Source organism: Ursus arctos, unplaced genomic scaffold, assembly GCF_023065955.2.
Source record: "Ursus arctos isolate Adak ecotype North America unplaced genomic scaffold, UrsArc2.0 scaffold_9, whole genome shotgun sequence".
Taxonomy (NCBI): domain Eukaryota; kingdom Metazoa; phylum Chordata; class Mammalia; order Carnivora; family Ursidae; genus Ursus; species Ursus arctos.
In genome coordinates, this window is record NW_026623111.1 from 13165131 (window position 1) to 13189211 (window position 24081).

At 42.2% G+C, this 24081-nt stretch overlaps 1 protein-coding gene across 1 annotated transcript in view; it reads right to left on the bottom strand.

The window, feature by feature from the left end:
- FAM184B (family with sequence similarity 184 member B) overlaps positions 1-10345 on the bottom strand; it is a 136740-nt gene extending 126395 nt beyond the window's left edge. The window contains exon 1 of the mRNA XM_026514504.4: positions 9505-10345. Within this exon, the coding sequence (XP_026370289.2) occupies positions 9505-9651 (147 nt within the window). The 5' untranslated portion in view covers positions 9652-10345. The remainder of the gene's footprint in view (positions 1-9504) is intronic.
- Between the last annotated feature and the right edge of the window lie 13736 nt (positions 10346-24081).

Below are 24081 nucleotides of genomic sequence, written 5' to 3' on the forward strand. Positions count from 1 at the left end.
AGATACGACTTTTACACCATACAATTTGCCCAGTTAAAGTATAAGTCAGCGGCTTTAAGTACGTTCACAGTCATGTAACCATCACTGCAACTGACTTTAGAATATTTTCTTTACCCTAAAGAAGAAATCCTGCATCCCTTAGCCACTACCTGCCCTTCACCTTGTACTCTGTACCATATTGCATTTATCCATTGTGCAGTTGATGACATTTAGCTAATTTCCATTTGGGGGTCATTATGAATAATGCTGCTCTGAAAACCGTATACGAGTTTTTTTTTTGTTTTTTGTTTTTTTGGTTTTTTTTAAAGATTTTATTTTATTTATTTGACAGAGATAGAGACAGCCAGCGAGAGAGGGAACACAAGCAGGGGGAGTGGGAGAGGAAGAAGCAGGCTCCCAGCGGAGGAGCCTGACATGGGGCTCGATCCCAGAACGCCGGGATCACGCCCTGAGCGGAAGGCAGACGCTTAACGACTGCGCCACCCAGGCACCCCTGAAAACCGTATATGAGTTTTTGTGTGGGTGTATGTTTTAATCTCTCTTGAGGACTCTGGAATTGCTGGTTCATATGATAACTCCGTTTAGCGGAGGAACTGCCAGACTGTTTTCCAGAGCGGCTGCCATGTTGTGTGTTCCCACCAACAGTGTGTGAGGGTGTGATTCAGTGTTAAGGCCACTCGGGCTGCTGTGTGGAAGAAGGGGTGATGCAGACATCAGAATGCTCATGCCAAAGTGAAAGTAGGGTTCAAAGACATCCAACTGAAGGTGTACCTCATACTGTTTTATGGCAAAAAGATTTTTGTGAGGCAGCCATCTCTACACCACAAATCACATCATTAAATGGAAAGATTCCAACGGAGAGAACTTGTTGAAACATATCTGCAGTTTTCCAATCTCGAATCCTAAAGCAAACTGGTATGGAACGGCTTGAACATCTGTCCCCAAACAAGCTCCGACAAGCAGGAGGGTATTTTCAGAGAAGCTGCAGGAGTCAGTGGGTGCAATAAAACTTCCACACCTTGAAGCCATGAAAACACAGGGCTCAAGTGGCAGCCTGTTCCCAAGGGCTCCTGTGCTAACAGGCATCACTCCTACTGCCCTGGGACACTGCCTCTCCAACCCGGAGAAGGGCTGGCTTTGTTCCCACTGCTGGTTTTGACAACTGGGCAAGAGTCCTGTCCTTCTGCTGTTCTTCCAGTTCAGAAAGGGAAGGGAATCCGGTATCTACCAAGCTCACGATATGACCAGCCCTGGGTGAGACGCTCCGTGTTAAGTTAGTGAAACCTCTTCTGTCAAATCACCAAGGAAGAAAGACCTATTTTTTTGTGATCAGAGATGAGGAAAGTTGTCCCCTTTGAATTGGAAGGTCAGAAAAGGCCTCTCTAAAGAGATGGTCTTTTAGCTGATACCAGCCATGTAAGGATCGGGAGGAAGAACATTCCAAGGTAAACTCTAAAATCATTCATTAGCTCTCCAGGTGTCTTCATGTTTATTCTCATTTAATTTTCATTTATATTTACCAGTATAAATAAGAGTAAAAAGTATCCCTCTAGAAATAATTCAAGTTTAAATTGATTGAAAAGATAACTTTGAGTTGAAATTAGAATTGTTTTGGGGCACCTGGTTGACTCAGTCAGTTCAGCTCAGGTCCTGATACCGGGGTCCTGAGATGGAGCCCCATGTCTGGCACCTTGCTCAGCAGGGAGTTTGCTTCTCCCTCTCCCTCTAACCCTCCTCCCCGCTCACACTCTCTCTCTCCAATGAATAAATAAAAAATATTTTTTAAAAAAGAAATTATAATTGTTTTTCCTTAATCTTTCTGATTATACTCAGGACTTATTCCCACAATATCACCCACTCTATCCCTACCGATATCCACTATTTCCCCCACACATCACTATCACTGTCTCTGCTAACATGTCTTAGTAGACGTTGGACCAGAGGGAGGTCATGTAAAAATTGATGGCATGGCAGACAGAGTAGAATGTGTGCTTCTATGCGCAGATCACTCCATGAGGAAAAGGGGAGGATGAGGAAAAGAGCTCTGCCCAATCCCCCTGCTCTCAGCCTCACAAATTGGACAAACCTTTCTCCTTCCATGGGAAAAAGTAGTAAATATGATTGGGAGAGGTTATGGAAACATAAGGATGACCAGGCAAGAAATATCACCCCCCCACACACACACCCAACACTGGGTTCTGGATGTCCTGGTTCTGTCAATACGTACTAATGTAACATTGGGCAAGAATGCTGGCCCTCTCCTGGGTCTTGGATTTTTCCTCTTTCCATTAGAGATGGTGCTTCCCTCCTTGCTATGCAGAACTGCTGTGCACACAAAGGATGAGTAAGCATGTCAAAGCCTTTGCAAAGAACACAAACACTATAAAGAAGAATGAAATCTTGCCATTTGCAACAACACAGATGGATCTAGAGGGTACAATGCTAAGTGAAATAAGACAGAGAAAGACAAATACCCTATGATTTCACTCATATGCAGAATCTAAGAAACAAAACAAATGAACAAACAAACAATACAGAAAGACTCATAAATACAGAGAACAAACTGGTAGTTGCTAGAGAGGAAGAGAGTTGGGGAGATGGGTGAAAGAGGTGAAGGAGATTAAGAGGTACGAACTTCCAGTTATAAAATAGACAAGTCAACGGGAGCCTGGGTGGTGCAGTCGGTTAAGAGCCTGACTCTTGGTTCCGGCTCAGGTTGTGATCTCAGGGTCGTGACATCGAGCCCCACGTCAGGCTCCTCGTTCAGTGGGGACTCTGTTTGAGATTCTCTCCCTCTGATCCTCTTCCCTCCACCATTCTCTCTCTCTCTGTCTCTCTGTCTCTCTCTCAAATAAATTAAATCTTAAAATAGATAAATCAAGGGGATGAAAGTATAGCATAGGGAATGTAGTCTTCTAATAATGTATCATGCAGTGATTACTGTTTTGAGCTTTGTGCCATGTATGGAACTGCTGAATCACTATGTTGTACACCTGATACTAATACAATACTGTGTCTCAACTATACTTAATAAAATCAATCAATCAATAAATAAATAATAAAAAGGGAGTGAGGAACTAATATAAAGCTTTAAAGATCAAAAAGAAAAGATTACAAATCCAAAAAAATCATAAAGTATTACTAATATGTGGGAGTTGCCTTGATTGCAAGGTCTTCCAAGAGATTGGCCCAGATCCTTTCTGAAGGGTGACTGAGAGGGCCCTGTCAGATTATTCTACTCCTTACACTTTTAGCTTGGCAGCTTCTGGCACCTGACAGGACAGCTCTTTGGATCCTGGGCACTTTTCCTCTGATCAGGAGATGAGATGGAGTGCCACGTGGACGCGGTTACCACGCTTGTGGTCCCAGTTCCTGAGAGTCAGCCTTCAGTTCGAGAGATGCCTCATGGAGAGGGAAAGCACACGTTCCCATTCACTTTCTTGTTCTAACATAAAGCTTGTATTTGGGACAAGACATTCTATCTCTCCTTGAAAGTTGGAACTGGGGAATCCCTGGGTGAGAGGGATGCTAAGCCTTCTGGGTATGAGGATGCGGAGAGCTCTGCCAAAAAAAGAATCAGCTGGAGATTCCTGGGACAGGGCAAACAGCAGAGGCTGGCCTGACAGGCCCAGGGTTAGGGCTGCGTGAACCTGCCTGATGCTTTCAAGACCAAAAGCTTCCCGAAGGCTTTAGTGGGGAAGGATTTGGAATCTCTGATGGCCCAAATGACTCCTCTGTGCCCACTTTACTGTGTAAATCTTCAAGTGCTCTGAAAAAGTCTTTTTCTTTCTTTCTTTCTTTCTTTCTTTCTTTCTTTCTTTCTTTCTTTCTTTCTTTCTTTCCTTTCTTCCTTCCTTCCTTCCTTCCTTCCTTCCTTCCTTCCTTCCTTCCTTCCTTTTATAGATTTTATTTATTTATTTGACAGACAGAGACAGCCAGCGAGAGAGGGAACACAAGCAGGGGGAGTGGGAGAGGGAGAAGCAGGCTCCCTGCAGAGCAGGGAGCCTGATGCGGGGCTCGATCCCAGGACTCTGGGATCACGCCCTGAGCGGAAGGCAGACGCTTAACAACTGAGCCATCCAGGCACCCCTGAAAAAGTGTTTCTTGACCCTGAGCAGACATCAAGAGTTCTTGGGGGGCTCTGAGGAAACAGCAATGCCTGTCACCTCTCTCTCCTCTCCTTCACAGATGGGGCCTGGGTCCTTGTATGCTTTGTGTTTATTTTTAATTTTTTATTTGGAAACGATTTCAAGCTTAGGAAAACACTTCCAGGAAAAGAACAGGACAAAGAACATCCCCATGCCCTTCACTGAGACTCGTCTGTGCCTCACATTTGTCTTATTTGTTCCATCATTTGCTCTCTTTCTGAATTTTATTTATTTTTAAATTATTTATAAAAATAAAGTGCTTTGAGAGTAAGACATCATACTTATGTCCTTAAAAGAAGACTTATTTTGGGGTGCCTGGATAGTGCAGCTAAGTGCCCAACTCTTGATTTCGGCTCAGGTCACGATCTCAGGGTTGTGGGCTCTGTGCTCAGGGAGGTGTCTGCTTGAGATTCTCTCCCTCTCCCTCTGCCCAACCCACACCACCACCACCCCCCCTCCGCACATGCATGTGCACGCACTCTCTCTCTCAAATGATAAATAAATCTTTTTTTTAAAAAAACTAAGACCTATTTCAATGTTCATTACTTCAGAATAAGGACATGTTGCATAGCCACATAGTATATTTTCAATTCCAGCAAACTTAACATTGACATACACGCTTTTAATTTCTCTACCATCGTATTCCAGTTTGTCAATAGACTTGACTGTCTCCTTGCAGCATTTTTCGCTCCAGTAGAGATTCCAGTCTAGGACCCTTCTTGTTACTGTCTCACTGGTGTATTTTTAACAGCTCCCCAGGTGATGTTAATGTGCACCCTGGACTCTGAACCATCGTGTGAATGCATATTTACTACCCTAACACATACTGAGTGTCTACCAGGTGCAAAGTATTGTGAATAAATTAGAGTTTATGATTTTTAAGGGACACACTATATACAAATCAACTATGATATCAGATGGATAAATATCATGAAATAAATGTTAACCAAATCTGTGGGAGGAAACTTGAAATTTAACAAGCTTACTGAGAGTTTACCATGTGCCAGGCATTGTACAAATTTCTGGAAAAACAGATGTAAGAAAAAAATAATGAATGCATAATTAATAATTAATTAATACATGGTTAATTTCAAAAGTGAGGTTTTCCAAAGGCTTTTCTTGGGGGAAGTGAGACTTAATAGATAAGTAGGACTCAACTTTTAGAGACGGAGACATTTCAGGTGAGTAAACATCCAGAGAAAAATGAAGGGAAGTGAGTGAACCATGGAGTGAGCAAAGAAATGTATTCCACTGTAACTCGAGAACTGGGAGCATGGGGTTGGATTGGGTTTTCCTGGAAAAGTAGGCTGAACAATGTAAGATGATACAGTCACTTTGGAAAACAGTTTGGCAGTTTCTTCAGAAGTTAAAGATAAATATATCATACAATCCAGGGGTGCCTGGGTGGCTCAGTGGGTTAAGCACCTGCCTTCGGCTCAGGTCATGATCCCAGGGTCTGGGATGGAGCTCTGTGTCAGGCTCTCTGCTCAGCGGGGAGTCTGCTTCTCCCTCTGCCCCCAAGAGGGCACGTTTTCTCTCTCTCAAATAAATAAAATCTTTTAAAAAAATAACATTCAATCCAACAATTCAATTCTGTGATGAAAATGTATGTCCACACAAAGACTTGCATAGGAATGTAATGTTTGTAGCAACATTATTTATGATAGCTCCAAAGTGGAAATGACCCAAATGTCTGCCACAGGAGGGCATCTCCATCAATGGGATACTACTGAGCAATGAGAAGGAATGAATGACTGACATATGCTACAACATGTATGAACCTCAGAAACATTCTGCTAAGATTTAGCAACTAAATGAAAAGCACCAGATGGAAATACCATATATCGTATCATTTCATTGAGTTGAAGGGTCTGGAAAAGATAGATTTATAGAGACAGAAACTAGATTAATTGTCGCCTGGTGTTGAGGTGGGAATGCAGACTGGTGACAAATGGGTACTTAGGAAAGGTTTCTTTGGGGTGATGGAAATGTCCTAAAACTGGATTATGGTTATAGTGTAATAACTCTGAACATTTACTAAAAAATGCTGAATCATACACTAAAATAGATGAATTTTATAATATGTAAATTGTACTTCAATAAAATTATAAAAATTAAGTTATTAAAATCAGAAAGGAGATAAATCTTAGAAATGAAAAATATAATTAGTGAAATTCTAAAACTTAATTGACTTAAGACTTAAGGCGGAGAAAAGCTCTGGACTGGACAACTTATGCAGAGGACTGGCAAACAGAAGGATTGGATTAAGGAATTCACCAGGATGCAATACAGAGGCAAAAAAAAATTTTTTTTTAATCACATTTCAGGATATAGAGATGAAGAGCCTTCCTCACTGACCTAATGGCAGTTCCAGAAAAGAGAATCAGTCCTCAACAAAAGTACCCTAACATCTAGAGAGTTCTGGAGAAACTGCTGAACACCAAAATAAAACAAACACAAATCTTAAATTCTATCAAGAGAAAGGCAGACTGACCAGAAAGGAATGAAACTTAGTCTGGCAGGGGAATTTTTACCAACAACAACCAGTGCCAGAAAACAATGGAGTACCTTCATCACTGTGCTTTGGGAAAATAACTGTTCGCTAGAATTTTATATCAAAATAAATTATCACCCAACACTGAGGGCAAAATAACAACAGTTTCACATATACAAAGAATTCCCTCCCCCACCGAGATCCCAACAGAAAAGATTACTAAGAAATGAACTTCAGCTAGAAGAAAAGTGAACCCAAAGAGGAGGCTTTGCATTCAAGAAAAAAGAGTGAGAGGTGGTGAAATGTCAGTGAATTTAATTAATGCTTGATTATAAAAATGATTTTTAAATTTAAAAAAGTCAAATACTCTAGACAACAATGGCAAGATGGGAAAGGAGAGGGCTGTTAAATGGGTAAAGTATAAAAAAATCTTTTGCAGGAATGGGGTGCCTGGGTGGCTCAGAGGATTGAGTGTCCAACCCTTGATCTTGTATCAGGTCATGATCTCAGGGTCTTGATCTCAGAGTCCCGAGATCAAGCCCCAGGTGGAGCCCCAGGCTCAGTGGGGAGTCTGCTTGAGTCTCTCCCTCCACCCCTCCACCCTCCCCTGCTTGCTCTCTCTCTCTCTCTACAATAAGTAAATAAATCTTAAAAGAAAATCTTTTGCAGGAAGAAAGAACTACACGATGACTTTGTTAGAAAAAAATATAGTCAAGTCCATATGTTGAAAAATAAAAGACAATTCCGAGAAGAATAGAAATAAAGCCTAACACCCTCAAACCAGCAGTGGAAAATGAGGGAATATAGATCATTTTACTAATCCAACAGAAGGTAGGGATGGAGAAAAAGGAAGAATGAAAAAGGATGGCGTGTGAAAAACATAAAACATGATGGAGGAATAAGCCTAAATATATTAGTAATCACAATCAACGCACAGCGATTAAATTCACCTGTCAGAAATACAACTAAAATAAAACTTATAGAAAGATACACTCTAAAGAGATGGAAAATATGTGACACATAAACATTAGCCAAAAGAAAGGTAGCATATCGATATCAATATTAAAATGTCTAATTGAAGCAATTAGCATAAAACTGTAAAGAGAGACACTACATAATAAGAATCCATTATGATTTCTAATGCAGAATATCCTTTGAGAAACACTGCCTACTGTGCACTAGGGATCATGCTGCTGTCTCCACTGCTGTTATCTTCAGTGCTTGGCACGTAATAGGTGTGCCATAAATACTACCCAGCGGAATGCTTACCACATTGTATTGAAATGATCTGTTCATGTGTTTGTTATACACAGGGGTAGGGACTGTGTCTTAGTCAGTTTTATGCCATCAATATTCAGCACAGCACCTGGTACACAGTAGGCCCTCCATAAATTCAAACTGAATTCAAGGTTCATCTCTTCCATAAAATCTCCCCTAACTGTTCCTGCCCATAATCTTACCCTTAGTTTCCACTTCTATAGAACTCATAGTTTGAAATACCCAACTTAGCAATTGATTATATAGTAGTGTCTTTGAGTTTTCTTTCCATATTTCAAACCTTATGTCTCCAAAAACATTTTAGGTTCCTTAAAGATAGAGATGTCTTATACTGTGCCTAGCACCTTGAATCAATATTTTTTAGAGGTTGATGTCACATTTAGATAAATGTAGACTAGATCAGTGGTGCCAGCCACACATGCCAAGGCCTCAAGGGGTATCTCCATTCCCTTTTTTTCTATCCTTGACTAAACAGATCACTGTTTGGAGACAGGCTCATATGCAAAGAATGTGGGGAAGTTGATGGGAGGGGCAGGAGAAGGCAGCTAGCGTCCAATTCCAAGTCTCTGTGCTCTCTCTTCCTTCTGGCAAAATAGAGAGGAAAATGCCTGTGAACCTACAAAGAAATGGGTGTGGGGAGGTGGGAGGAAGATAGGGAAGAGAGCATGTCCCTATACTACTGGACAGAATCTAGACCTGACCCTTCCACTAGCAGGCATGATATCAGGAGTTTCTTAGGAGATCAAAAGGAAACCCCAAGGCAAACAGCTATATTCTCCCACTGGGACCTTGTAGGAGAGGGATTTTGTTTCCATCTACACACAAGGCACAGGGGGGAACCTACAACAAGAACTCCTAATAAGGAAGCTGCAGAGGGCTAACCAAGGGCAGGGTGGCATCTTCTTGGTGGTCTTCATGGGGTCCTGGAGAGGTTCAATCCCATCCCTGGGAGGAAGTAGGGAGATGGTCTGGCTGACCTCCCAAGGTCTTTTGTAATCCAATAATTAATGTGGGAATCGTGCTCGTCCCCATTTATGCTCTTACGCACATCTGCACCCAGTTTGATAGTAAGTCCCCTGGGCTGCCTTCCAGGTTTAGTCCGGTGCCAGGCAAGCTGCTGGCACTCAACAAATGGCTCAAATATTTGTTGAAGGAAGGAATAAATTAATCAAGTGTTTAAATAGAGCCCACATGACCTCCCCAGCTGTAAAGTACAGCGATGAATAAAATCACAACATTCCAGACACGATCATTTGAGCAGAGCTGGCAAAGGAAAACGCGCGCGCGCACTCCCCCACACACTCACACCAGCACTAATTCAACTAGGTTTCCCACCTTGGGAGCACAGACCACCTGCTCAGCACGCAGTCGGTAGGAGTTTCCCTGGCAAGGATCCTCTCTCTCCAGAGAGGTGTTTCCAGAAGGTCAAGTTACCAAGATTTAGGACCGCTTCTCTTACCGGTTGGCCTCCCACACAAAGTTTCTGCCCGGATTTAGCCTGGGCCTCCCCTGGGCGGGTCTGCCCTCCCCCAACCTGGGGCCCCCAGGGCGCGCAGCTCGCCGGCCCGCAGCGCCTCACCTTACCTTGGTGAGCTGGGCGATCTTCTTGCACATTTTCACGTGCATCTCGGGATCCCAGTCCATTCTCCAGTCGGCGCCACCGCGGTCATCAGCTTTGGAGCCCTGGCAAGTCCCGGACGCGTGAATTTTGCTGTTGAGGACAGAAGCCATGGCTATAACGCGTCCAACACTCAAGGGTTCTCGCTGCCCGCGGTGTGCACGTGCGTGCGCGCGCGGGCGTGTGAGCTTTCTCCGGAGCGGTGGCACTGCAGTCCCGCCGCCCGCACCGCCGCGCGGCGCCTGCCGCCCCGAGGTGTTGGCCTTTCGGCCGTCCGCAAGCCCACCCTCCCTGCTCCGGCCCTCGCTCGCTGGCTCGTCCGCTTTGCGGGCACCCGCGCCCTGCCGCGAGACGCCGAGGAGCCGCACGTGCCGCTCGCGACCCGCGCGCCGCTCTCCCGCCGGTGCGGGTTTCGCCTGCAACAGTGGCGCTTCCGCGACTAGGAGCCGCCGGCCTTGGAGAGGTTTGCGCTGGCCCCGCGCCGCGCTCTTGGACACGTGGGTGGCTCCCGGCTCCGGACTCAGCAGCGACTGCCCCCGCCCGTGGTGGGCATCCCAAGCCAAGGAAGAATTAGAGCCGGCCTCAGCCTCGGGCCGCCGGGGCGCACGGTCTGGGAAGGGGACCTTGGCAATGTTCTCCGGGGCGAACGGGTAGCGAGGGACAGGGCACCTTGACCAGCACACTCAGCCGGAGGCTCAGGAGCCTCGGAGCTCGGCGCTGAAGGCAGAGATGGGGGGCGGGAGGTCTTGAGAGGGAAAGGGAGGTAAGAGCAAATCGCGGGGACGCGACGAGGTACCGGGACCCAGGCTCACAATGTGGGCCCCAGTCGGGGCTGCGGGTAGCAGCCCCCCTTCCCCCATCTTGGGGAGGAGCCCGGACGTTGCGGGAGGATTGCCAGAGATCACCGAACAAAGGGAAGGAGCCAAAGGGGCGGCCGAGGAGCTGGTGACAGATATCTGGGACGCGAAAGAGCGGAACGCGTAGTACCAGAAGCAGTAGGAGCGCAGAGGAAAAGTCATCAGAGGGGTAGAAAGGATGGTAGCAGGTGTGGGAAGGAGGAGGCAAAGAGAAATGGAGTAGTTGACTAACAGATGGAGCTGAGAGTCTCAGTAAACCGAGCTCAACGAAAGGGAAGTGACTCATCCATAGCTACACTCTTGGCCACTGGCCAAACAGAGCCAGAATCCTGTCATCAGGGTGACGAGCTTGTGCCTTTTTAGTTTGCTGGTTGAGTGGAGGAGTTAGCGACCAAATTTCTTTGTGGCTTGCTTTCTCTGGGTTCAAACAGTGGGCTTTGGGGAAAGTGACAAGACCCTGATCAGATTGTCCTAAGGCGTGAACCATAGAATCGACATAACAAGCAATTTTCATGCTTAAGATACTTCATTTTACGGACTGCTTTATATCAAGAGTTTTAGTCACCTTGATAAAGCAGGCAAGCTCCGAAGGGTTTCAGAAACCACAATCCCATCCCTCTACGCTGCAGGTAACAATACCCTTTTTTATAGATAAGAAAATAGACCCAGAACATTTGTACCAAGCCAGGCAATTGCAAGTAGCCCAGTTGTGTCTGAAACCAAGATATTCCCATTCCAAATTTCTTATTCTAGCCCCATTATACTACTCTGGGTAGGAACAGCCAAGCTGGGTTTTTGGTTCGTAGTACATCATCTTAGGTTCCCTCTCCTAGACAACATCACAGTTTCCTGCCCTCAGGATCTCTGCCAGGAGGTTGATATCGATTCTTGGCCCTATGCTAGACTCCCTGGTTCAAAATACTTGGGAGTTGAGAGTCCAAGAACCCACATTTTAAACAAGCTCCCTTTCGAGTAGTTTCTGCAGGGTCTTATTACACATTAAATTTTATAGGAATTCACTGTGTAAACTAGAGGGAAATTAGCCTTTTTAGTCCAAAACTTTACCAAAAGTTGTTCACCATTTTGAGAAAATCACATCATCAATGGCCACGTGGCTTATGCTATTTGGTTGCCAATACAACACACTTGTATTGTATTTGACACATTCGTGGTGAGTCTACCCAGATGTGTAAGCCTCTGAATACTACATTATGTCATAAGGTTAATCATATCAGATCATTTATATATTGAAATACACATTTAATTATAATTACTTTTCTTTATCTTACTTTCAAGATATATACTGATTCTTAAAAATGTGTGTACTCATATAAAAAATTATCTCTGTATTTCAGTATAGTAACATGAACATTATTTTTAAAAAGGTGACATCGGGTCTGAATAGGATTGAGAATCACTTCTGTAGATGATGATATACACACTAAAGTTTGGTAAGACTGCGATCTAATCCCAAGTTTTACTTATTTAAATATGATCTTATTAGGTCTAAGGGCCAAAATATTTTCCAGCGGGATATCTTATACTTTCAACTTTTTAATGGAAGCCTCGGAAAACCCCAGATTCCCTTATCAGGCTTTGTCGGACCACAACTGCTAAGTCAGGAAGATATTATAAGCTGACCTGTCTTGGAAAGAGTTCTCTGCAGCTGCTGAGATTTCCTAGCACTATGATTAGCAGGTCTTTTCACACTATCAGGAATGAAATAGAGGGCAGAAGGGAATTAAGCACTGTATCAAATATGGGGTGTGTGTGGGGGGAGCATTTATTACACCACTAATATGGTCTTAGCATTGTGCTATGCTCTTTGCACACGTTCTTACTTCCTCTAAGGTACTTATTATCATTGTCGTTCTATAGACTAGGAAATTGAAGCTAAGGGAGGCTAAGCACCTGATTTTATACAGCTAGTAATGGATCTGACTTTGAAGGCTATTCTTCCCAGAGCACGATGCGGGTAACCTGAAATTCTTAAAAGCCATAATTGATGTGTTCTTTCTGTAGATTATAAAAATGTAAGCCTCTTACAGCATTCCTCTCCTAAAAAACTCACCTGTAACAAGACAAAATACAAGAAGCAAGCAAAAAATTACCCCCAATCCTACATGTAGAGAAAACTACCATTAATATTTTAGAGAAGATTCTTTTAGACATCCTATTTGTACAGATCTAGAAGTTGTTATGTACATAAATGCATTTTTAAAACTGTAAATGGAATGTTGTACGTCGTGTTTTTGAACCCTAGTCACTCAATATAAAATAGACATCTTTTCCCTCTTTGGTCAATAAAGATATACATTCCCATTTTAAACAACCAGTATCCCATTATATACAAAATAACATATTTATCCTATCCCCTGTTAAAATTTTTTTTTTATATTTTAAGCAAAATGTTTCATATGTTTGCTATGCGTATTTTCTGTCTTTTGGGGGGGGCAGTGAGAAAGAGAGAGAATCTTAAGCAGACTCCATACTCAGCGCGAAGCCCAACGCCAGGGCCTGAGCTGAAACCAAGAGTCAGACCCTCAACCAACTGAGCCACCCAGGTGCCAGAGAATATTCTTTTCTGTTCTAAAGGACAGAAAAAACACAAGGGACATATGAAACTCATGTGTTAAGTGTAATGGGAAAACAAATAGCTTATGAGATAGAATTGTTAAGATGTGTTAAGTACAGAAAACATACTGTAAGACATGATAAAGCTAGAATGGAATATATGTAGAAAGGATGGAACAGACAAGAGTATTACTAACGGAAAATAATGGAAAGGTCACATTGTAAGTTAAGATGATACCACCTTCGGGCCAATAGCTACATTATCCCCCCAAATGCTGTTCGTTGTTGACACGTATCCTGGCTCCATGTATGTTCAGCCCCAGAAAAACATAAAAAGCATGGCTCTCAGCAGACCTCTAACCAGGCATACTTGCCCTGCATATTCCTGATAGAAGCATGTATTGGCTTTAGGCACCCCTCTATCTCTGAGCCCCCTTTCCAATTTCAGCTGTGGTCCTCATAACCGCACTGTCAGAAATGAAGGTCGATGCAGCAGACAGGATATACACACTGCGTAACACAGGATTCGGGTAATATGATCCTCCCAGCTCCCTGGCACCTTATCTTAAATGTCTTAAGCGTCACTATTTATTGAAAAGTGATTCATTAAACCATGTGCTTTTGAGCGTCTTAATTTGGGCTGTGGAGTTTCCTGACCATGACATAGGGGATAGCCTGTCTGATAGTATATTTGGATGTTACCACTGCACGGAGATAACTTCCTACATGACATCATACGTGAATCTTTGCACACATGTGCAAGTATTTCCATAGGAATAAATCCTAATAAACCAGTTTCAGTAAGTCAGCAAATTTTTAAATGTTAATGATATATTTTGTTATACCATTCTCTTGAAGTTATTCCAATTTACACGCTCATTAATAGGACACAAAAATGCATGTTTTCCCATACCCTTGCCAAAACCAGCAGCTACTGATCTTCAAATACCTTCCATTTTAATAGGTGAAGAGTGTCTCCCCTTACGCACCATTTGTGTGAATATTAGTAGGGCTGTTGGAACACCTTTCCAGAAACTGATCAGTTGTTGGAATTAAACCTTTTTTTTTTTTCATTGTTTTCTCCAGGCTGTCTTCCTAGTGTTGAAATAACTTTCTAGGCCCAAGACAGAGTGCTTACAGTGCCACATCAGCAACCTGAAACTTCAGATTTCTTTGGTGTCCTTGTTAATGCTTTGCCTGACCAGAAACATAGCATATCCAGTCAGCCAATCCTCAAATGCCAAGCCAATTCTGGGCTCTGTACTTATTCCCTCTTCCTCCTCACTCCAAACAAGGTTGACCATGTGGCCCCAGCCAATCAGATATTTTCTATTTTTCTTTTCCTTGTTTAAAAAAAAAAAAAAAGATTTATTTATTTATTTGAGAGAGAGGGTGCATGGGGGAAGGGGCAGAGGGAGAGAGAGAGAGAATCTTAGGCAGACTCAGCACTGAGCTCACGCCAGGCTCCATCCCTGAGATCACAACCTAAGCCAAAACCAAGAATCAGTCACTTAACTGACTGTGCCACCCAGGTGCCCCCCTTCTTGTTCTTTATTCTTTATCCTTATAAAAGCTTCTTGCCTTCTACCCCTTTTGTAGTCTCTGAACAGAGACACTGTCCACTTCATGAAGTATTGAAGTTTTGTATTATCTAATTGTCTTTAATAATTTTCAACACATATTACAAGATCTTTCCTTGTAGGGGCTTTTAGCACTGGGCCTATGAGATATATTGCAAATATTTCACCCAGTTAATGATTTATTTTAGCTTTCTTATGCTTGTAAAAGGAGATTTCCAAGGTAAAGCAAGCAAGCTTAGCTACGAGAGTCTCTTTTTAAAATAGGGTTGGGAGGGGGCACCTGGGTGGCTCAGTCTGTTACACAACCTACTTTTTTTTTTTTTTTTTTTTTAGATTTTATTTATTTGACAGAGAGAGAGAGCATGCGCGCACAAGCCAGGGGAGCAGCAGGCAGAGGGAGAGGGAGAAGTAGGCTCCCCGCTGAGCAGGGGGATCATGACCTGAGCCAAAGACATATGCTTAACCGACTGAATCACCCTGGCGCCCCACATCTGACTCTTGATTTTGGCTCAGGTCATGATCTCAGGGTCATGAGACCGAGCCCCAAGTTGGGCTCCACGCTGCGCGTGGAACCTGTTGAAGATTCTCTCTCTCCCTCTCCCTTTGCCCCTCCCCCCTGCTAAAGCGTGCACTCTATCTCAAAATAAAAATAAAAATAAAAATAGGGTTGGGAAGCCACAGGGTAGGAGGAATTTATGCATGTCCTTGACTTAGAAACTGTGACCTTTTCAGCTAGCTGCAAGCCCTCAGCCTGGACTTGACTTCCTCCTCACCATGACACCTGATTCATCTGCACTCTTCACTTCCAAAGGAGTCAGTGTGTTTAGCAAATTTCAATCCCTCCTTTTCATATTAACCCAACCAATCCCAGTTACCCTAATTCCAATCCCTCTTCTGCATAGAGGACCTTAATGGGAACTACACACACAGCTTTTTGCCTATATAACTCTGCTCTCTGTCTTCCTTGGAACACAATTCAGGTTTCTATCTGAATCTGTGTCTCCCAAATTGCAATTCTAATTGCCCAGATAACCATCTGTTTGTTTAAATCTTCAGTGAATTCTTTTCTTGGTTGACATGCTCTATAAATATTTTCAACTTTTATGTAGGCAAATCTATCGATCTTTTCTATCGTATGTTCTGAGTTTTGCATCATGCTTAGAAAGGCTTTTCCCATCTATTAGTTTCTCCTAGCACTTCTGGGTTTTATTTCTTTCTCTCTTTCTTTCTGGTTACAAATTTGATCTAGCTGGGAGTTATGTTGATATATGGAGTGCGGTTGGAATACAAACCTGTTTTTCCAGATGGCTAGGCATTTGTCTCAACAGCTATTGAATAATTTATCTTTACCACACTGATAACCTAAGAGCTGCCTTAGGTGATCTCTTTAGTAGAAATTTACTAATCTTTTAGCCTTTGCTTAGTCAGAGGTTTTTTTTTTTCCTCATCAGGTAAGTAGCATGGGTAACTTGATTGTCATTACTACTAATATACTTCTACTCATCAAAAACCAAGATCACATTCTTGACTGTTTATTTCACTTAACCTCTTTACATAGAAGGCAATTTTCCCTACTCTGCCTTATTCCTACTGTTACAAAGAAAACCACAGCCTCAAAATGCCATCACTTAGGTCAAGTCACCAAACCAGGGTTAAATGTCTAATGTTAATTGCGGCTTCAAGCTTCCCCACAAATGTCTTAACTGGTCAGTCAGGATTTTCCGGTAAGAACTAATAAGGTAATCTGTCACAGAGGAAGATGAGGTAATCTGCATGAAGACACCCCCTGCCAATGCCCCCAAAGGGAAAGTGACCTTGCCTGGAAGAACCCTTTCTTTCTTTTGCTGATAACTTCCTTGCCTCACCCTCCTTCCTGTAAAAACCTTCCACGTTGTACTACAACTCCTTGGACCTCCCCTCTACTTACTTGGCAGGATACTGCCCGACTCACGAATTGCTTAATAAAGCCAATCAGACCTTCAAATTACTTGGTTCATTTTTTTTTTAACACTACTCATCTTTCAGACTAGTCTGCAAATTCCTAAAATATGTGCTCAAGGCTCTGCATTTCTGGGTAGCACCTGTATCATATTTTTAAAAGCTGAAGTTCTCCGTCAAAGATCCCCCCCTTTTTGAGGGAAGAACGCAAGACATGAGCACAGAGCTTAAATTGGCATTATGCTTTTATTGTAACCCTCACACACATGAACTAGTACCAGCGTTTCATTAAAGGTAGTTAAGAGGCTGTTTTCAGGCAACAAGCTTGAGCAATGGACATCTGAGTCAGGCAAAAGGACCCACAGCGACCACCAAGCTGAATGCAGACAGGCTCCTTCAAGGACCCACCTTGAAATAGCCATAGGCCCTAACTGACCAATTACAACCGGGCACAGTTACCAAAAAAGGGAAATTTCCCTACGTTCCCATGCTGCCTCACTCTGCCCTTACAACTGTAGCCCCTCACCACCGCCTTGTGGCACACAGCCTATGATTTGCTGTCCTGCCTGCTGCCCCCTTGCAGTGCATTCAATAAGCTTTTATCTCTTTTGTTCTGCCTCAGGTGTATTCTTTCAAAGGCCCCCCCCTCTATCCGATTGGGAGGTCCCACAGGTAGCCGGGATCAGGTCTTCCATCTCCTCTCCACAGGAGGATGATAAAGACAAAACCCCTTGTCACAAAATGACAACACTTGCACTGAGATTACAGTATCTCAACATAACACCATGGGACATGACATGTTGGACTAAAATGGCTTGTGACAATATTAGAGACGGATCATATTGTTGCAGGGTTATGGAGCACAAGGGTCAAGAAAGAATTCTTGAGACATTGTAATGTGCAATTTAGTAAGTTTATTTAAGTAAGTAGCATGGGGACTGGACCCCTGGGCAAAAGAGCTACACTTATGCTGTATGAAGCTGGTGGTTATAGGCCTAGTGCTCAAGGGGGGATGTGCAGGGACTGTTAGATTTTAAATGACTTCTTCAAATTTCTACTCGTAAAACTACTTTTGAAAGATTTCTCTGGTGCTTACCATTCAGCTCAATAGCAACTATTGGTGAGATATACAGGCGGTCATGAGACCCTTTAAGAATGTAGCGACCAGCACCTGTTTGATCCTGATCAGATTATACAGGCTATAGGTCAGCCTTCTGGGCTCAAAGTGGACATTTTTCTGCGTCTATTTCTCACCAATATTAATATTAATATGAACACCAGGAGTTCTACATGGTTCTGGAAACAGCTTGTGGGAAATGAGTCTAGGAACTCTAGCATTGGTAGTCTTTTTTTTCATCTTCCTACCTTAAAATTGTGTTACTGGTAACAAAGGTGTGAAACACAGGGATAAAAGAAGACTTGAGTACAGGAGCTAAGAGCTGTTCTGGCAAAGTAGTCTTTTCAATACCCGAAACAGTTAACAACCAAGTTGTAAAGTGCATCTAACTTTGCCTTAGGGAAAACAGGTTGGAAGTGACTCTGACAGTGCAACACTGTTACCTTTATGGTCTTTTCCTGGAGTTCAGAGAGGATTAAACAATAGAACTCTCCCAAAAAAAGAATGGAACTGATGCTTTCTTTTTATTCTCTTGATTACACAGCAGTAGAATGCAAGTGTTTTTTACTGAGTTAAGTATTGGTAATATGGCTGACCTACTATGGTTGAATATTTCAATGTAGCCATTTTTCAATTCCCTGTTTGGAACTGATCACTTTGCCTCTGCAATATAAACCCAAGTACTGTCCAGAGTATTTACATGGATTTAGAACTTACTTTTTCTTTTTTTTTCAAGTAAGCTCTACGCCCCATTGGGGCTTGAACTCAGGATCCTGATGTCAACAGTTGCATGGTCTATTGACTGAGTCAGCCAGGCCCCCCTAGAGGAAGAACTTCTTAAATTCTGGTTAACATAGAAATTATCATGAACTTGATGAAAATGAGCATTTCAGACTCCCCATATCAGAAATCTTGAATTAGGAGGTATGAATAAGGCATTTAAACCACCATTTCAGGGATGCTGTTCTGAATGCTACCAGGACCCACTCTGAAAATTGCTTTAATGGCTCTAACAAACCTTGTCAGTTCCCTCTTGCTTTATGTCCTTCTTGTCCTCTCTCCTATTTCAGTCCTGTCAGCTGTCAGGTTTTAGCTCAGATCACACTTCTGAGGCAGTCCTGACCTGACTATTCCAGCCAGAGATGCTCTCTCTGAGCTCCCATGGCAATCAGTATACAAGGGACATCTCCAAACTCTGACCAAGCAATCCGTCAGCAGGAACTTTTTGAGCATGCGTTCCCAATAATGTACTTCTTAACCTACGAATCAGTATTGTACTGTACTGATATTTTACATACACTATAAAATATACACAGAAGTTAACAGATGAATTAAAGAAAACAGGGGTGCCTGGGTGGCTCAGTCGGTTAAGCATCTGCCTTCGGATCAGGTCATATGGGATTGAGTCCCACCCACATCTGGATCCTTGCTAAGCAGGGAGCCTGCTTCTCCCTCTGCCTGATGCTTCCCCTGCTTGTGCTCTCTTTCTCTCTGATAGATAAATAAATAAGTAAATAAATAAATAAAATCTTCAAAAAAAAACCCCCAAGTGTATGCACGTGAAAAATCATAAAGTACGCTCAAGATTATTTTTTGTATTTTACTGTAGGTAGGTTATCCCTTACTTAAAAAAAAAAAAAGGCAGATAGACAAATTGACCGGGCATGGTTTACTCAATAGATTTGATTAAAGAGAAAACACATATCACCACACATAATCATTTGCAATTAAATAAAATTTTATTTGATTATATAATAATAATATAAACAAATTATGGGGAAAATCCTCAATCAAAACTCAGAAAAAAAACCCTAAAGCATTATATGGGAATATATTATGGAGCTGTCACTGGATTTAACTATCTCTTGATAGCAAAAACAGTCTGGAAGATGGGAAACTGTATGAAATTTCAAAATGTTATTTTTAAACTGGGTAATTCCTTATGCTTTTGAATCAACAGAGGCTAAAATTTAAATGAAAATGCTGTTGACAATACTGCCATAGACTATGCATCATTTCTGCAAATAAGAAAATTTTGAGATGTGCCTGAGCAAGGGACAAAGCTCCTTTTACAAAAAGAGTTATAATTTTTTTCCCTGACAAAGCCTTCTGCGCACACGTCCTACTGGAGCATCCAACGCAACTGTAGAGAATGGCACCTGAAGAAGCGATCTAATCACTGACATGACTATAATCTTACTATATTTTTAATGTCAAACTTCTAAAATCTGACTACTAAAATTATAATAAACTAACTAATGAAATGGAATAAAATTGAAATAAAATGTGAGATTTATAGTCCATCATCCAAAAATGTGTATTTCGTGTACTTCTAAATTGCCTCATTTTAACATTAACCTAGTATCGCATGTACTTATCCTTTTGGTTTTCCCTAATGTTTCAACATGTCTCACTCCTTTCCGCATTTTCCATGTACTCACTTTGTTCCCAGTTTCCTAGAGACCTACTTCCTGAGACCCCCATCCTACTTACTTGACATGGTAGCCATCCCAGCACTTTCCTTCATTGCATTTCTTCGTGAGGTCTTCTGTTTTCAGGATCCCAAGCCTTCTTATTTAGATTTACTCCTTTGTTTTGATGAAGCACTTACTCCAGGAGCCTCCTAAGAAAGGGTACATGGTAAGATGAAATTTTGAGACTATGCAAGTCTAAACTTAATTTTAGCCCCATACTTGGATTGTTGGGGTACAGAATTCTATATTGGAAATAATTTTTCCTCTTATATTTGAAGGCCTTGCTTTCATAGTCTTTCTTCAACCCGTGTTGCTACCAAGAAATCTAAATACCAGGGGCACCTGGGTGGCTCAGTCAATTAATCACCTTCGGCTGCCTTCCGCTCAGGTCATGATCCCAGGGTTCTGGGATTGGGCCCTGCATGGTGCTCCCTGCTCAGTGGGGGAGTCTGCTTCTCCCTCTGCCTCTCCCCCTGCTTGTGCCCTCTCTCAAATAAATAAATAAAATCTTAAAAAAAAAAAGAAATCTAAATACCATTGTGAAAACATTTTTTTAAAAAAGATTTGAGAGACAGTGAGTGAGCAGGGGGAGGAGCAGAGGAAGAGGGAGAGAGAGAATCCTTAAGCAGACTCCCCACTGAGCCCAGAGCCCAGAGTGGGGCTTGATCCCAGGACCTTGAGATCATGACCTGAGCTAAAATCCAGAGTTGGATGCTTATCCAATCGAGCCACCCAGGCACCTGGTGAAGGTATCTTTTATGTAACTCTCGTTTCATCCCCTTTGGAAATTTTTAGGATCTTCTGTAATCCTGGAACCCTGGAATATCATGATATGCTTTTCTGTGTTTAATTCATTGTGCTGGGCACTCAGTGGATCCTTTTCACTCATGTGACTCATGTCCTACGTTTGGGGGAAATGTTCTTTAATTTTGTTATGTCTTTTCACTTCCTTTCTCTGTTCTCATTTTGGAGCTCTTACTAATCAGATGTATCCCATTCTGATCTCCTAATTTTCTTTTTTGTTCTTTCCTATTTTCCATCTCTTTTTGTCCTACTTACTGGAATTTCTTCAGCTTCTCTTCCAACACAACTACTGAATGTTTAATTCAAGCTCCATTTTTCCAATATTTTTATTTTCTGATGGTTCACTTTTTCTAGCATCCCGTTCTTACTCTGTGGATGCAGTATACGCTCCTGTTTCTGACAGTATGATAGCTTCTTTGCGGAGTTTTATGTTCCTTGCATTATTTCCAGGTTTTTGTTCATTTTGGTTCTTTTGTTTTGGTCTTCATGTTTCACTGAAGTTATCCTCAAATGTCTATTGATCCTTGGCTATCAGTTTATCATGATTATAAGAGATTGGAAGCCATGTACAAGTGGGCAGGCCTGTGGACTCTGGGTTTCATTGTAAAAAATAATCCAGTGGCAAGTTGTTTTTATATTTGTTCATCTCTCTGGGTGGGGTGGGGTGGGGTGGGGTGGGCAGGGCTGGGTAGATTCTATAGCTGGGTGGGGAAGGGGACTGAAGGCTCATGTTCAGAATACTGACATTCTCTCTATCTCCTGTTTTCAGTTTAACACCTCACTACCACCACTACTCTCCCCCAAGTCCCAGTTCTAATCTGTTTGGTTCAATTCACCCAGAGAATAAGCCTCCCGTCTTTGGCTAGAAAGAGAGATAAGTAATCTGCTTCAAATCTTTGCTGGGGGGGAGGGGTTCTGGAGGGAAAAGATAAGCATTCCAAATGTATGGATCTTTTCTGTAATGCAGAATGGTTGCCAGAACTGTGCTACCTATCAAGGTGTTTTTTTTTTTTTTTTTTTTTTTTTTTTTAAAGTAATACTTAATCTTTCCCTTCGTGGTAAAGCAAAGTGAGAAATTAACTGCTACCGCTTAAGATTTAGCAGTTAACCCAAACGGAACACAGACAACCACAAACCTGAACTACCTGTTATTGTGACAGCATTTTTAAAAATGTGTCTGTAAACGTTTTAATGGTTATGTGATTATTTTAGCCAAATAAAATGTGTCTTCTATAAAATTCTCATACCAGCAATTGGCCTTCCCTTCCACCTCACACCTCTAATCTTGGGTCAGCTATGTGTTGGCCTCCCCCTCCCTCCACCCGCATCAAGTACTTGGAAGTAAGTAAGCAACACATAATGGGAAGAACCAGACTGCGCTCCATGAACAACTCCATGACTACAACCCAATTGATCAATGCTACTAACACATTTATAGGACAGACAGATTTAAAAAAATTGATTAAATGTGAATTTCACATAAATAATAATTTTTTTTTCTGGTACATTTCCTTGTTTATCAGAAATCCAAATTTATTTGGGCATCCTCTATTTTTATTTGCTAAATCAGTAACCCGACACATTTAAAGAAACAGTGTGTAGAAAACATAAGACCAACATAAACAAGCTGAGTTGCAAGAGAGAAAGTGGCATCTGGACCAAAGCATTCAAGTCACTGGGAGTCTACATTACTACGAGGCAGGTAGCTAGGGATCGACACCATATAACTCACTTTGTGATAAATTCCCATGGAATGCATTGGTTGGGGCCAATATTAATGCTTGCAATTATATAGAATTTAGTTCTCTACGTGTTGGCCCCTTGTGTCACCAGAGCTGTGCCCCTGTACAGAATCAAGTCTTTCTGGTTGTTCAGGGTGCAATCAGAAGCCAATCATTGGGACTTCTTTCATGAAAACTGGCCATACCCTTGGGCCGTTCCAAATGTTTGGGTGCCTCCCAAAGGAAGTTGTCCCTTCCAGACTATTGCCTAGTTAAAACATTGTAAAACACCAGCTGATACATTGAAGTGTCAGGTCCCACACTTGACACTATGGATGATGGAATGTCAGTGCCAAATAAGCGTAAGTTTGGCAGTTAACCCAAAGGTAAACTTCCCTAAAGTAAGAATGAGCGCCTGAATTTACAACCTGCAACACTGATTCTGACACTGTTTCATCTGGTTTCTGCTGAAATCTAATTTGATACCACACCAACTTGGTTTCTGTGTATACTAGGAACTTAATTTTAATCTTGTCAGGCTGACCAGGACTCCGAGTCTCCTAAATGATTACAAATCATGTCCTACTCCAGGGAATAGGGCACCAATTCCCAAATGATCCCAGGAATTTTCATATGTGTCCAGGTCATCTATGTCTTCCCAAATAAACTGCCCAAACTCCAGTCAATTTATGATCCAACCCTAAACTGTCACTAGCATTTTGAACTGATTCCATGCTTTTTGGAAGCAGCATCTCTGGGATTCTCTGCCTGCTGTATTAAATTATTTTTAAAATCAGGCTTTCCTTTCCCTCATCTCACTGAAAAGAGCTGGTCACAGTTCTCAGAGCAAACAGGAGCTGGGTAGCCAGCAATTGTCAGGTCATTATGGTACCTTCATCCTTTCCATTTTCTTGGTCTCATGTCCAAAACTGTCATATAATCCCACTGTTGCCACCAATTGAAAGGAAGCATTTAGAGGATTGTATACAGTGATCAGACTCAACCATGTAACTGGTAACTAAACTTTGTTTGAAATTGGCAAAGATACGCCAGAGATTTTCTTTTTGATAACAGCAAGTTGACATAGGAGAAATACCTGGTGGTTGGTGTCAGCTAGGACAGCTCCCTCAATTTCCTGCAGTCCAGTGGATATTGCTCATTGGTGGACTCATATGCCAGGAGATTGCACAGACTTGTATCACGAAATCTGATAAGTTATCCAAACTTTCTTGGCTTTTCTATGTACCCCAGTCATATGAGCAAAACACTCCTGGCCCTGATCTTTACGTGCCATTGCCCCGTGAACTTACCAAGTACAACTTATATCTGTGTATAAAAAACCTCTTTATCTGTTCCCTTAGCTGACTACCCCTTTTGGGGTTTCATTGTTGGAGTATGCCCTCCATGTGACTTTCCACTACACTTGGGATGGTTGCACATTTACAAATATTTAAGGGTCTGTATAAGAATTAGGCTTA